General features: G+C 45.8%; 1 protein-coding gene across 3 annotated transcripts in view; it reads left to right on the top strand.

Moving 5' to 3' along the window:
* The window catches only part of LOC148037737 (UDP-N-acetylglucosamine diphosphorylase 2-like), a 140,172-nt gene that overhangs the window by 17,315 nt on the left and 108,467 nt on the right, over window positions 1-14,390 (top strand). For 2 of the 3 annotated variants that reach the window (XM_087676691.1, XM_087676690.1), the window contains exons 2-3: window positions 4,243-4,297; window positions 4,581-4,732. In XM_087676691.1, the coding sequence (XP_087532817.1) occupies window positions 4,243-4,297; window positions 4,581-4,732 (207 nt within the window). The remainder of the gene's footprint in view (window positions 1-4,242; window positions 4,298-4,580; window positions 4,733-14,390) is intronic. The other variant, XM_087676692.1, reaches the window with a different exon arrangement.

Below are 14,390 nucleotides of genomic sequence, written 5' to 3' on the forward strand. Positions count from 1 at the left end.
ATGCGTAAGTTAGTGCGACAAGAGACTTGCCGCTCTAACTGTCGTGTGCTAAGCCGATTGCGAATCTTTGTGAATGGAAAAATAGGCACTCAAGTTTCTCTCACATGCATCTGAAGAGCAATCCTAGGCAAGGACCCTCATGGCTAAGGGCTGAAGGCTCTCCAATGTGTATCCAAAGTTTTGCCACCAAAATAATGGCTTCACAAGTGACTCTCCTCTCCAACAAGTGGGCGAAGTAAAAGCCACATGCTCTCTCTGATTTGCATAGCATCCTAGCTGCTCTATCATTGCATTGTGGTCATCCATAGGGGCTATACGAGTCAAATAAGCAAGCTGGTCAGAACGGAACTCTCTATCATCCATGACCGCCGGCGACTTGTTGACGGGATGTACCAATGCGGCAAAACCATGGATGGGGCCGGAGCTTATGCATCCATGCCCATCTCCTCTCTGCTATCTCTAAAACATGTGCACGCAATGTCTTTGTGATCATTGTACAAGCGCGTAGCTCCACCAATGCCACTCTAAAGAAGTGACCGAGAAGGCCCATGGTGGACCCCTCGCAATCACTCATACGTAACACCCTATAAAAGAGAGCCACGATAGTGACAATGGCACAGAGTTTTTGCCAAAACTGCTCATTACAACACAAGTGCTGCATGGCTTTGGCCTCCTCTGTCTCATGCTCATTCCACTCATTCCATAGAGTAAATACCACTGTCTAGTGCAAGGCAGACTGCACCTCTTAAAGGCGCTCCAGCAATAACCACATGTAAGCAAAGCAAGTTGAAGAAGGCTTCTTTAACTCCAATGTGCTATGCTCACAATACATCGCAAGCACCATTACCTTTACCCTGAAGAAGGTGACAACTGATGTAGCTTTGTGGAGCATCCTCTTCAGCCACTTGAGCTTCCCAATGTCCTCCATGAGCAAGTCCAAACAATGACTTGCACATGGAGTCCACACAATTGTGGGAAATTGGGCTTAAGCAAACGGCCCATGTGTTGACAATTCAATGTATTGTTGGTAACAACTTGCATCACATTCAAGGGGCCCACCTACAACCACAATTTACTAATTACAAGTAAGTATACCAACAATACTTGGAGGTTAGAGAGAGAAAGAGAGACTTGAGAGTTGAGCCTTTCAAGATTCAACTTTCAAGATTCAAAAATAAAGAGAGATGGGGTTGGGGCCGAGGGGGAAAGAGAGAATCAAGATAGATATTAGAGAGAATTTAGAAATTAGAATAGGGAGATAGATAGTTATGCATAAATCAATTATAATAATGAAAGAAAATGAAACAAATTTAAAAGGCAATGACAAGTGTATACCTCAATGATAGCTTGCCGAATGTAGCGGTAGATGAAAGCGCTCGTCGTTTTTCTCACCCTCTTGCCAGTATCTATGGTCTGCAAAAAGTAAGTGCTAAGTGGACATGAGACAAGTATGTTGATGATACCCCGCTTCTTACGATCACTCCATCTGTCAGTGAGAATGGAGCAATCATATTTTATGTATGCAGCCTGAATAGGATAAAGGGCTCTATCAATCCTCTCCTTTTCTTCATTAATCTTTTTCATCCTCATATCGTTGTATGTGACACCAGTCCATCCTTCACATGGATCCACAATGGCTTTTACCATCTTTTTCCATTGCTCTTGCTTTAGGACATTGAATGCAAGATTGCACTCAATCACCGTGCGTGCAATTTCAATGTCCGCAAGGCGTTGCCTTTCTCTAAGAAAGGCAATTGATCCATGCACATGACTGGGAGCTTGAGAGAGAGAGGATTGTCTCTTTGGCATCGCATGAGCCTTCACTCTTTGTCTTTAACCGGAGCCGGATATGGAGCCCCCAACACCAATGATAGAGGCCTCTCTCGCATCGGTTGAAGATACGCCCACATTCGATGCTTCCTTGTTAGTAGGCATAGGAGTTGGTGCTGATAAGCCACTTCCTCCTCCTCTTGTGGATCCCCATCTCATCTTGGAGAGAATCTTCTCCGCGATGTTTTGAAAGATCTCCTTGCATGGAGCAACTTGCCCCCCTGTCTTGGAAAGATGTTGGAGAAACTGATTTGCACCATTTGTATAGTGCTTCCCACAATACTTGCATGTCCAATGGTGGGAGTTGGACTTCTTTGTGTCCCTCTCCACATGGATCGCGTGCAAATTGAAGGCCTCGTGCTTCTCACGAGTCATGGATGATGGTGCTGATGATGGATGAAGAGGCATAGAGAGAGAGAGAGAGAGAGAGAGAGAGAGAGAGAGAGAGAGAGAGATGCTTGAGTCTTGACGCTTGAAAGTTGAAAGTTGAAAGAGAGGGAGAGGCCCGAGGGTTGGGGTAAAGTTGAAAGAGTAAGAGTGAGAGAGGGGATGGGAGATGAGAATGGCAAATGCTTTGATAGGGTGCAGGATAGAGGGAATGGGAGATGAGATTTGAGGATGGCAAATTCTTTGATAGGGTGTGGGAAAGAGGGGATGGGAGATGAGAATGAGAAATCACAAGTCCATTCAAGATCCAAGAGAGGAAGAAGAGAATAGTAAATGCTTGCTGAATTGGTGTGGAATCATGGAGGAGTGTAGCACCTTTTGTAGATGAGACAAGGGTCAAAGTTCAAACAATCAAAGAGGGCTGCCAACTGGATGGAATCCAAGGAGGGCTTGGGGGGAGGTGCATAGCTGGAAAAGGGGGGTGAGATGAGGTATCCAAGGCTTCTCCCCCCCGCCCCCCCCCCCCCCCCCCCCCCACCAAAAAAGTCCCACGCAGGCAGAATGCACCAAATTAAAGGCAACAGAACGTGGGAGGACACGCAGACGTGGTGGCAAAAGTGGCCCCATGAATCCGTACGACACAATACTGATTGTAGGGTATAGTGCTGATTGTATGGTATGATTAGAACCATACGACTTACAAAGACAACTATGGTTATATTGCCAAAGAGGGGTCGAAAATATGGAACCCTTAGAGTCTATGCATGTACAAAATCTCAATAGCTTACTTAAGTTGGTTCATACTAATTGCAATTTTTGCATATATGTTCAAGGAATGTGAGGGTTTGAGACATACTAAAAGCATGTACATCATAAAAAGTGCATCAGATGAATAGCAAAATGCAAATTAGGCTTTAGGCTGCAAAATGCAGGATACTAGCCATGTGGCAATAGGTGGTAGTTGGAGAAGGTGTAGACTGCAGTCACCTGGCTGGACAGCAAGCTGAAAGGTGGATATGAACAGCAGCAGATAGGCTAGGTAGTAGGCGCTTGTTGATAGGAAGCAGTGGGCAGCAGCTCAAACTGCGATATCTTCCATGAATTGGGTGTGGATAGTAGAGAGAAGGCACTTGCAAGCTGCAAAAACGAGATTGAGGCTGAGTGCTGGGCAGCATATCTATTTATAGAGGGCTGGGACCTGGGTGCTCCCAAATTAGGGTTTTGGCTTATGGGACACAGACACATTCTAGGATGGTGCTTCTTTTTAATGAAAGTTTGGTAATTTGATTAATTAAACATGTTTTGGGGTTGTTTAATGTAGCTAATCAGCATGTAATGCGTTTTGAGCTCAACATTACAATCATTCGTTCTATGTCTTTTTCATTTTTTGTGTCGGATTGGTGATTGGCACATCTGCCCTTGGCAAAGTGTGCATGTAATGTTCAAACCTTCGTGTGGATGGTGATGCCTCATAAGAAAGGTCACAGTGATGGGGCTGGAACTTTGCACAAAGAAATTATGGATTCTTGATGCATGCCATGGCTGGGCACCTGTCTGCATGTTTCAGCTGCATATACATGTTGAAAGTGTAAGTATATTGAATGGGGATGTTTCAGGGAAGACATAAGGAAACAATGAAAAGGAAAGAGATTGAATCCTTGCCTTTTTAGAAGGTTTGGCTAGATTATTACATCATTCTTCATACATCCCAATCTTTCCACACAATGTCTGCAGCTTTGAGACATCTTGTCAAGAGAAAGCACAACTTGATGCTTGTATTGGAAACTTACATTATGCACAGCTGTGGAGGTACTTGCTTGGATGAATGTCATCTATTTCCTTCTTTTTCACTTTATACTGACATAATATTATATAAGATGTGTCACTCTAGGGTACTAGCTGAGTGGCTATTTTATGTACAGTGCTGGTTCTGTAACATTCCTATAATGTGGCACTAGTGTGTGTTTTTATACCATATCATAACAAATCAAGACTCTTACCATGTCTATATTGTAATGGCTGCAGGCTTTGGATCTCTCTCGTATAGACCGTATCGTGAAGCTTTCACTACATTCACATCGTATGTGCGTTTGATAAAACTGTTGCTTTCATTTTCTTTCCAACTTATTTGGCTACTTTTGCCTTGCAATACAAATTACAATCATAAAGACTCTCCTGATCAAGGTTGGGTCTAGATGTGAGCATTTGACGAATACCATCTTTCAGTGTTATGTGACACAATCATAAAAACTTCCTTGATTAAAATTGCGTCTATATGCGAGCTTTTAACAAATACCCCATCTTTTAGTGTAATGTTTAATCAGAAACGACACTTATCACTAAAGTACAGAGAAATTGTACAGGTTTGTCTTCTCCGAACATAGAACCTGTCCCTGAAGCGAGCATTTCAACAGTTGAAGAAAGGTCATTTGAGCAAAGAGAGAAATGGTGGAACCATGGATTGAAAGCGATTTCTGAAGGAAAGTTGGCGGTTCTTCTTCTTTCAGGCGGCCAGGTTTGTTTTAGTAGCACTCAGTGGATACATAATTTTACATGATATTTGATTTATTGTGTGCTAAAGATACTGCAGAGTCCTTCTGGTCACAGATTAGACTGTTCTGCCAATGGAATCTGTGACACAACTTGATACAACAGTGCTGCTGAGACCTTTTGGTCACACTTGAGACTTTTCTGTAACAATTATACTAATGGGTTTTTGGACACAAAAACTTGCTCGAAACAATAGATCATGCATTAAACATGTACTTGCTGTACAAAATCGAAAGTATTGTCAGTTATCTGCTGCAATATCTTGAGGACTGGAGGGTCTGCAGGTTACTCCAGCAAGGGCTCATCCATTCTTAGACTGTTCTACAAATGGAATCTGTGATGCAACTGGATACAACAGTGCTGCAGAAACCTTTTGGTCACACGTGAGGCTTTTGTCTATGGAATTAGTAATGCTTATATCAATGGACTTTTGGACACAAAAATTTACTTGAAACGATAGATCACTGCATTAATGTGTATTTGCTGTACAAAATTGGAAGCATGGTCAGTGATCTGATGCAGCATTTTGAGGACTGAAGGGGCTGCAGGTTACTCCAGCAAAGGCTCATCCATTCAAAGGTCTTGATGCCAAGAAAACTTGTGCAAAGTACTCTCTTGATATGATGAAAGTTACCAGTTCAGAAAAGAGAAAGTTGCCTTCTGAACTTTGGTCAGCAAGTTTCTTAAATGTTAATTAAGTCACTGGCTCATTTAGAAATCACGTCTCAAATCTGTGTGGCTGGAGGTTAGCACTCAGTTTGCAAGGCTCTTCATCTTAGCTAGTTTGTAATGACTTTTGAGACTGTTAAAAGCCCTATGATTACACCTCAAATGGTGTTAGCTGAGGCTAGAATATGTTGAAACATGCTCTAATGATGGACAATATCACTTTGTATGTTCCATCTGTTTCTGAGTATTGAACGCGTGTGTCATACCATAAGGCTTGTCTAACCTGAATTGGACAATAGTGGTTTCAGCCGAAACAAAATAATCTGTGGCTAGTGCAAGATATTATCCTAAGATTTTTAGGATCCTTAATCCACTTCCCGTTTTAGGATTTTACTCTAAAATAGCATTTTTTAGTGTGTTTTCGGGCTGTTTAAGAGGCTAATCAACAAGTAATGCACGTTTTAGCTCAACACCCCCTCTCAAGCCCAAAACTGAGCTGAAAGGTTACGCCAACAATTGTGATGTTTATTGACCCCAAGGCATTCCATCCCAAAGTAGCCAGGGCATCAGACAAAGGGTGCATGTCGACTGCCCAATGGCCTACCAAGACTACAGAGGCGATGGTTATCTTACTAAGGGAATCCAAGTAGTCACCCTAGAGAGGACAGGGCATCGGACAAAGGGTGCACATCGGCCGCCCAGTGGCCTACCAAGCCCTACAAAGGTGGATGGAACTACATGGAACTTTTTTTTAAAAAAAATAAGTGAGGTAAAGTTTATGGGATTCGGCCGATTGAGTAATAGTGACCTTGAAGACGGGAGTAGGGAGGGTACAACCAACACATCACAAAATAGTACAAGTTAACCCATCCACTCAAGGTGTTGATGACGAGGAAAAATAGGTGATGAGATATCCATGTGATGAAAGGAGGATTGTGGTGGGGTAACAATAGCTGCCGGTGGAAACAGCTTAGGATCCGCTCAAGTGGTGCTCTGCACAATGAGATAAAAAGTATGCTACATGCTGAAGAATGCTCATGCAATAGGTGCCACTTGGACAATGTCCCTCGTGGAAAATTTGATCACTTGCCCAAGCGCCCTAGTACAAAGATGATGAAATCATGCAATGCAAAGGGTAAGGTACAACAAGGGGGAAAAGCCGATGCCGAGCACAAAGTGTTGAAACCTGTACAATACCAAGAAGGGTAGGAACCCCCCCAAATCTGGATGTAGATGCCGAAGAAGAAAGAGGAGCCTAATGTCGGTCTTCATATGGTGCCGAGAACCATAAGGAAAGAAAGAAGATGAAGTGGATGAAGCATCCCGCTAGAAAAGCAAGGTAGAAGTCACTGCCATGATAGCATCGAGAGAGACGCTGCACGATCCGCCTCGAGAGGGGAAACCGCCATGCCGGAAGAAGAGCAAGTACTCCTAGGATAATGAATCCATGAAAGGAACGGTGCGCATCCCCATGTCTCTAGCCTAGGTGGGACCAAAGCAATCTGCAAGTTAGCCCTACACTGAAAGACAAAACCTTGCAAAAGAGATCAAAATCTGTAAACATAGAGTTTAGTGGTGAGATGCTCCAAAGCAAAACATAACAAAAAGAAAACCTAACTCAAAATAAATGCAATGAATGTGTATGTGTGTGAGTAAATGCAACGGAAGTCGAAAGAATGGACAAGCTAAGGATAATGAAACCTATGGGCCCGATTCCAAGAGTGGAAAAAATGAATACTAGACTAACCTACAGTATCCCAAAGGACCTAGAGACATGCTAGTCTAAGAAGGTGGCCACCATCGCGTACGTCCAGAAGCGGGGCTCTGCCAAGGAAACACCTGACGAGCTAGATGCATGAAGTGCAACGGGATCAGAACCTGCAGACCAATCAGTCAGTCCCTCAAGGGTAGTGAAAGAGATGGGCTGTTGAGACTGTACTCGAGCCACACGTCCAATATCAACGGCAGGTGCTGAAGGAGCAGATATAGCAGGAGTGGAAGGTATAGCCCCATTGGACTGTGCAGTCATAGCGGTCTGCTGAGGCTTTTTAGGTGGAAGATCTTGGGCTTTGGAGCGACACTCCTCGTCCACATGGCCTGTTCTCTGGCAGTGTGTGCAAAACCGATTTTTCTTAGGGAGTTGCTGCCAGATAGGTCTAGATTCTTTGGTTCCATCTGAGAAAGAGGAGTCACCCTTTGATTGGCTTGCCTTCATGTCTTGCGAGTTCTTGCCACTGGTGGTTTTCCCTCCCGAAGAAGAGGCAACCAACCCCCTCTGCTCTGAATAAGGCCGTGATGAGAATTTCTTGTCGACTTGATCGTGCAGTCTCGCGTAACGCAAGAACTGGCACTCAAACATAGAAGGTTGGCAATCGAGGTTGGGAGATGATGTGTTGAATGAAATTGAAGTACTTTTCGGGCAACTTATTCAAGAAGAATGTAACCTGATCATCATCTGACTTTGAAGAGCCAGTAGTGGCGAACTCGACAAGTAACCGCCTATATTCAATTAACTTGACTTTCAAATCATCCCCTTCCTTAATAGAGAACTCTTGAAGCTCAAAGTTAAGATTGATGCGTCGAGTACAATCATGAGCCGCATAACAGTCGAGAAGGTGACTCCAACGCTCTGACGTAAGCGGGAAGTGCTGCAACTGAGAGTGAATCTCTCCATTGATGGATGTAATCAGGGTGAGCTAGTCCAAGGTCCAACATAGGCTCTAGACTAATGATGAGGTTCCAAAGACCCTGAAACTCAAGCATTTGTTGCATGAAATTAGACTAAGTGGTGAAATTTGACCCATTAAAACGTGTCCTATCCGTGAAGGCATTCTTGACCGTTGCAACAGGAGTAGTAGTGCTCCGAGATGGATAGTGTAAAAAAGGGTAGTGTGGGTAGCATGGGGGAGTGGAGTACACTTGGGAACGAGCCCCAGAGTGCCCACTAGGCATGCGGGTAGTGTGCAAGGTGGATCCATAGGTAGGGATGGGATGACTAGACACGGGTATCGTAGCCACATGAGGCACCCAAGGAGGTGGGACGGGAACACCGGAAGCAAAAGATGGGAATCCCAACGTAGGTGTAATCCAAGGAGAGTGTGAAGACGCACCATAAGTTGAGGATGGAAACCCCTGCACATGAGTAGTCATGGGAGATGTGAAGCTAGGGATAGTGAGGGGAATGCCCATCACAGTCAACCCAATAGTTATGGGTATGCTCATTTGTTGAAAGGTGAGAGGCACTATGTTAAAGGGTGGCATTCCCCCTAACGAAGTACCATGGTACAAAGAGGTAGAGAATGGGGTGGACAAGGAAAATGTGCTAGGAGCGGAGATAGAAGATCCAACCCATAGGGTGTGTAATGCAGATGTGGAGTGTAATCCAAGGTTTTGGAAAGATGATGAGAGGTGATCAAGGTGTGATAGAGAAGAGGGTGGCATGGGAGGGAAGTGAAGTGTTTGTGATATGCTCAAATGAAACAGAAGCTGTAGATGTACCTAAATTAGATGTACCTAAATTTTGTCTGCTTCGTGAGCCCCCTCTATTGAAGTTCACATACGCAAAGCCATCCGGATCCTATACCTCAAAAGAAGAAACAGGCGAGGGTTTTGATTCATGCAAGACAAAAGAATTGTACAAACTTGACATTGAACCTGGCCGAGATGATGAAGATGGATCGCCAAACGTTCCGAATGGCCTATGTCCTCCACGATCGGAGAGATGGCCAGCCTCACCAACCTGATCAAATGTGGTAGTAAAACTGGTACGAGGAGTGTAAACATCACTGTACTTCTTGCGATAGTACTCCTCAAAGTCCTCCTCTATCATGTTAGTGAAATTTGGTGAAGGTGGAGTGTCGTCCTCCTCACCAAGTCCATAATGCCGTCTTAGGGCCTCCAATGATGGAGAAGCCTAATAAGACATCATAGGAACTAGAGAAGAAGATGTCTCGGACCTTGTGATTCGGTTAGAACTCGTATTGTGTGCCTCGCACAAAGACTAGCTCTCCACAATATCCGCAGGATACTCTTTACAAGAGCACTAGCTTTGATACCATGTAAAGAAAACTGCTAGGGTTTGCACTAAGGACACACAAAGTGTACGACCACAACAGAAACACAAAGAGATAGACACAGACACCGAGGGCAAAACTCAAACCCTAAACGCAAAACTCAAATACAGAAACTCAAACATAAATAGAAGAAGGGAGAGAGAGAACACAACTCTGAAGTGAATGAATGTTGTAAATGAATGTAAGAGTGTACAGTGTGCTCAAGGGTAGAGCAATGTCAAAGTGCGACGTCCACCGGAGACGGATCCCAACACTGTGACCACCAGTCGAAGTGTAGAAGTGCTGAATAGTGAATGGCAGTAGGCTGGTCACCAAAACGCGCAGCATTTTGGAGGCTAGAAACTGGTAAAAACGCAGCAGTAGTATACTGCTGATGAGAGGCTAGAAACTGTGCACAGGTGCTGTAAACAGCAGGCTGAAACAGTGTGATGTGGCTGGCGATAACCAGATGATCAGATTGCAACAGATAATGATGCCACCAGCAGCCGATGTCAGCATGGATGAAGGCGCCAGCAGCAGGAGTAAACACGGATGGAGTGGCAGTAGTCTCAAGGGCTGGACAGCCATGTGGGAGGAGGCTGATGGCTGAAATCTGCATTGGAGAGTGTGAAATCTACACAAATGGAATAAGGCTGAATGGGTGCAGCATGTCTATTTATAGATGTGGAAGAGTGCCCCAAAAATTAGGGTTTCCATTGAACTCCCTCGGACCGCTCCCCGTTTTAGGGTTTTACTCTAAAAGAGCATTTTTTAGTGTGTTTTCGGGTTGTTTAAGAGGCTAATCAACAAGTAATGCATGTTTTAGCTCAACACCACGTACCTCCGTCCATCCCACCATCCCTTGATCCTCTTTCCCCCCACCACCTCCCCTACCGAGTACCCCCCCTAATCCACACCCGGTTCAAGTGGTCCCCCCAAACCCACCCCCCTCCTCCCACAGGAGGTGATGAGCCACACACGCCTACATGCTCCTCGCACCACCAGTCTTCCCTCTCCCACACAGCCACCAGCTCATCTGCCCCTGCCGCCCGTTACACTTTCCCGAGACAGGCACAGTTGTTGCCACAGGAGTTCTTCTGCAATGGCCCATGGTCCTACCTGAGAGTTGCAGAGCCCGCAGAGTTCCCACTACCTCTAGAGGTGGGGATCTTCATGGTTCGTAAGTCAACGAGGGGCAAGGTCCATCTACTAGCACCACCGGATGGACCAAACTACGCTTTTTTTCTTCTGTCCTCTCACTCAGGGGTTTGGACGACGACACAGATAGAGGAGGAGTTGAAGAGTCAGGTGGCGGACCACGCCTCCCAATGGATGGGAGAAAAAGGACTAGCATTGTTTGCACAACAGTGGCCTGGTTGCATGATGGACATTAACTGGTGGGTTGGTGCCGAGGTCCCACACTTGAGCATTATCTTTCGATCCCCTCCATAGTGGAGAGCCTCGAGGGATGTGATCGAGTGGCCCCTGTTGAGAAACCCTTCACCCTTCACTCGCAATGTGCGTTTTTGCATTTTTGCGTTTTGTGTTTAGGGTTTGCAGCCCCAAAAAGGGGTGCCATCCTAGACTGGCTGTGCCTATTTATAAGCCACTCTCTCATTCATTCCTCAGGGCTGATTCATTCAATCCATTACCTCTTCTCTCCAGCCTCTCCACTACCCTGATACCCCTTCAGGACGACTTTGCGGTTCGTGGTTCGTGGCTGTCTTCATCATCTTTCTTGTGCTACGACACCCTTGGTCCCTTGTATCACATTCACTCCATGATTCAGAACTTCAGCATTCCATTCATCAGAGTTTCTTCTCTCTTCTCTTCTCTTCTCCATGTTTGCCGAGTTCAATCCGTGTTCCTTCCCCAAACCCTACTATCTCACTAGTACATCATCTTTTGACATGGTATCAGAACTCGATCTGCTCAAACAGCGGCAAAGATCCTCCACTCCAGTGAAGGCAAAGACCGGTGGCGGGTTCAGCATCCACTTCTCTTCTTCCGCTACATCAAAATCTCGTTTTTGCAGCTTTCAGGTGTTTTCAGCTTGCTGCCCACACCCTTTCGTGGAGGACATCGCAATCTCAGCTGTCCGTTGCTGTTATCTATAGTCTGGCCCCTGTTTCCAGCCTTCCACCTGCAGTTTGCAGTTTTTACAGCACAAACATTGTTGTTGATCACTCTCCATTCAGAAAACAATCTCGTTTTTGCAGATTTCAGGTATTTCAGCTTGCTGCCCACACCCCAAACACGGAGGACATCGCGGTCCAAGCTGGCCATTGCTGTCTACAACAATCTGGCGCCTGTTTCCAGCCTATGACATACTGTTCAGAGCTGATTTCAGCATATTAACTGCTGCTGCTATTTTTTTTCTTGCGTTTTTAGTCTTTTGCTCTCCTCACTGCCATTTGCATCATATCCAACTTCTCACTACTACGTTTGCTGGTGTTCAACATCCTAATCTCGTTTTTGCAGATTTAAGGTATTTCAGCTTGTTGCCCACACCGTGGACGCAGAGGACATCCCGGTCCAAGCTGGCCATTGCTATCTACAACAGCCTAGCGTCTATTTCCAGCCTACCACACACCGTTCGGAGCTGATTTCAGCAATATTGACTGCTGTTGTTGTTTTTTCCTGCGTTTTCAGTCTTTCTCTCTCCTGCAGCCTACATTTTTAGTTTTTCTCTCCTGTAGCCTGCGTTTTTAGTCTTTCTCTCTCCCCACCTGCGTTTTGTCTACTAGTTGCAACCTCTTACTGCTGATCGCATCCTCCTCCCATTGGTAGCTCACTTCCAACCCTTCCATTGCCCTCCCACCCCTTGAGGTGAACATTGCGGTTCGTGGTTCATGGTGGCTGACCTCTTCCTTCTTCAACAAGGCACACTAGTATCCATGGCTTCTTTACCAACAAATGACCAGACTACTGGGTGCTCCTATTGTGGCATCATCGGGCACACCACTGATGCTTGCCGACTTCAACCTTTGCCCCCACCCCCTGGAATATATGCATCTTCCACCAAGCAATCCTTGTGCCACCTCTTCTTTTTGGGCCACAAAGATCGTTCTGCATCGGCGATCAAAGTACTATGCTCAAGGCAATAAGACGCATCTGATGCTTACCAAGTTCTTTCGAGTACATGGAGGATCGATTGGAGCTACGACATCCTGGAGATCGTTGCAATGCCAACGGCAGTCTTCTCCCACTTATTTTCAAGTACAGTGGCTTCCACGACCTATAGCTCTGCAGTACGTTGCTCCATCGAGAGACAGTGATTGTTTCTTATCGTCTCCTCATCAATCCGCTCCTTCGAGAGACAGTGGCTGCTCAACTCCTTCCTCTTCTTCGGCTACCCACTCCGCTCCGCTGAGAGACAGCAACTGTTGCTCATTCTAAGCCCCGCCCTCAACTACTAGGTTCGAGAGGCTACCTCTGGGAGCTCTTCGGTACGACCGGCGGCACTTCCTTCGTCATCAAACATTTCAGAGTCCGTGATCCATGAGTTTTTGGATTCCCTATCTCCTTCAGAGGGGGATGTTATTTCTTTGCCCTCGGAGGGGGCATCTACTTCGACTTCAGGGGGGGCCCTCCACCTCCCACCTCAGAGAGGGAACCTACTCCACATGAAGTTCTTCACCCATCTTCTGCTTTCTTAGGGTGGCTGTCTTCGACTAGTCATCTCTTCTACTGATATCCAAGATCTTCAGGTACCACCTAGATCAGGACCTCGGAGGTTCAACCGTGACTTGGTGACAAGGCCTTCGTATTCCTTCCAGCATGGATGCACGGAGCTAGTGGCTTCTCTCCCGAGATTGAGTTTCGAGTTCTCCAGTTCACTCTATCTACTGTTCTTTACTACAGGTTCCCTTTCCGGTGGAAATCTTGGATATTAGGGATCCTTTACATCTTTTTCCTCCTCTTCTTCTTATTTTTGTCCCTTGCTCAACATCGAGCCATCTCCCGAGATTGAGTACAAGCATATCCTTATGGTTCTCGGCACTACACAAAGTCCGACATTCCTCCTATGCATTGCATGATTTCATCATCTATGTACTAGGGCGCTTGGGCAAGTGAACAATTTCCCCACAAGGGACACTATCCAAGTCGAACCTGCTGCATGAGCATTGTTCAACATATAGCATTGCATCTCCACCTCACACTTCTCTTGTTTCCCTTTTTGGGTCTGAGAGGGGGTATTGAGAAACCCTTCACCTGCAATTTGCGTTTTTGCGTTTCTACTTTTGAGTTTAGCGTTTGCGTTTAGGATTTGCAGCCCCAAAAAGGGGCACCATCCTAGACTTGACTATGCCTATCTATAGGCCACTCTCTCATTCATTCCTCACGACTGATTCATTCTGTCCGTCACCTCTTCTCTCCAATCTCTCCACTACCCTCACACCCCTTCAAGAGGACATTGCGGTTCCTGGTTTGTGGCTATCTTCATCATCTTCCTTGTGCTACGCACCCTTGGTCCCTTGTATCACATTCACTCGATGATTCAGAACTTCATCATTCCATTCATCAGAGTTTCTTCTCTCTTCTCTTCTCTTCTCCATGTTCGCCAAGTTCACTCCATGTTCCTCCCCGCAAACCCTACCGTCTTGCTGATACGTCATCTTTTGACAGCCCCTGGCACAGGCAGCTCGTTTCTACCAGTGTACAAAGTCACGACTCTCAGCATGGCTGATAGATGCATTGATAGTACCACCTAGAGCATCTATCACCCCTATGGTCGCCGAGGGCCACCATGGCGGACTGGAGTTCGCCGTCCAGACCTGCGGCAAAACGTACTCGCATGCCCCATAGTTTTTCCTCCTCATTAGCAGCCTCCACACCGAACAAATGCCTGTTCACTCAGTCACACTCTTGATCGTGACAGTGATGATGCTTACAGTTTTT

Source organism: Lygodium microphyllum, chromosome 4, assembly GCF_053477565.2.
Source record: "Lygodium microphyllum isolate KBCC chromosome 4, Lygodium_microphyllum_v1.1.10, whole genome shotgun sequence".
Taxonomy (NCBI): Eukaryota; Viridiplantae; Streptophyta; class Polypodiopsida; order Schizaeales; family Lygodiaceae; genus Lygodium; species Lygodium microphyllum.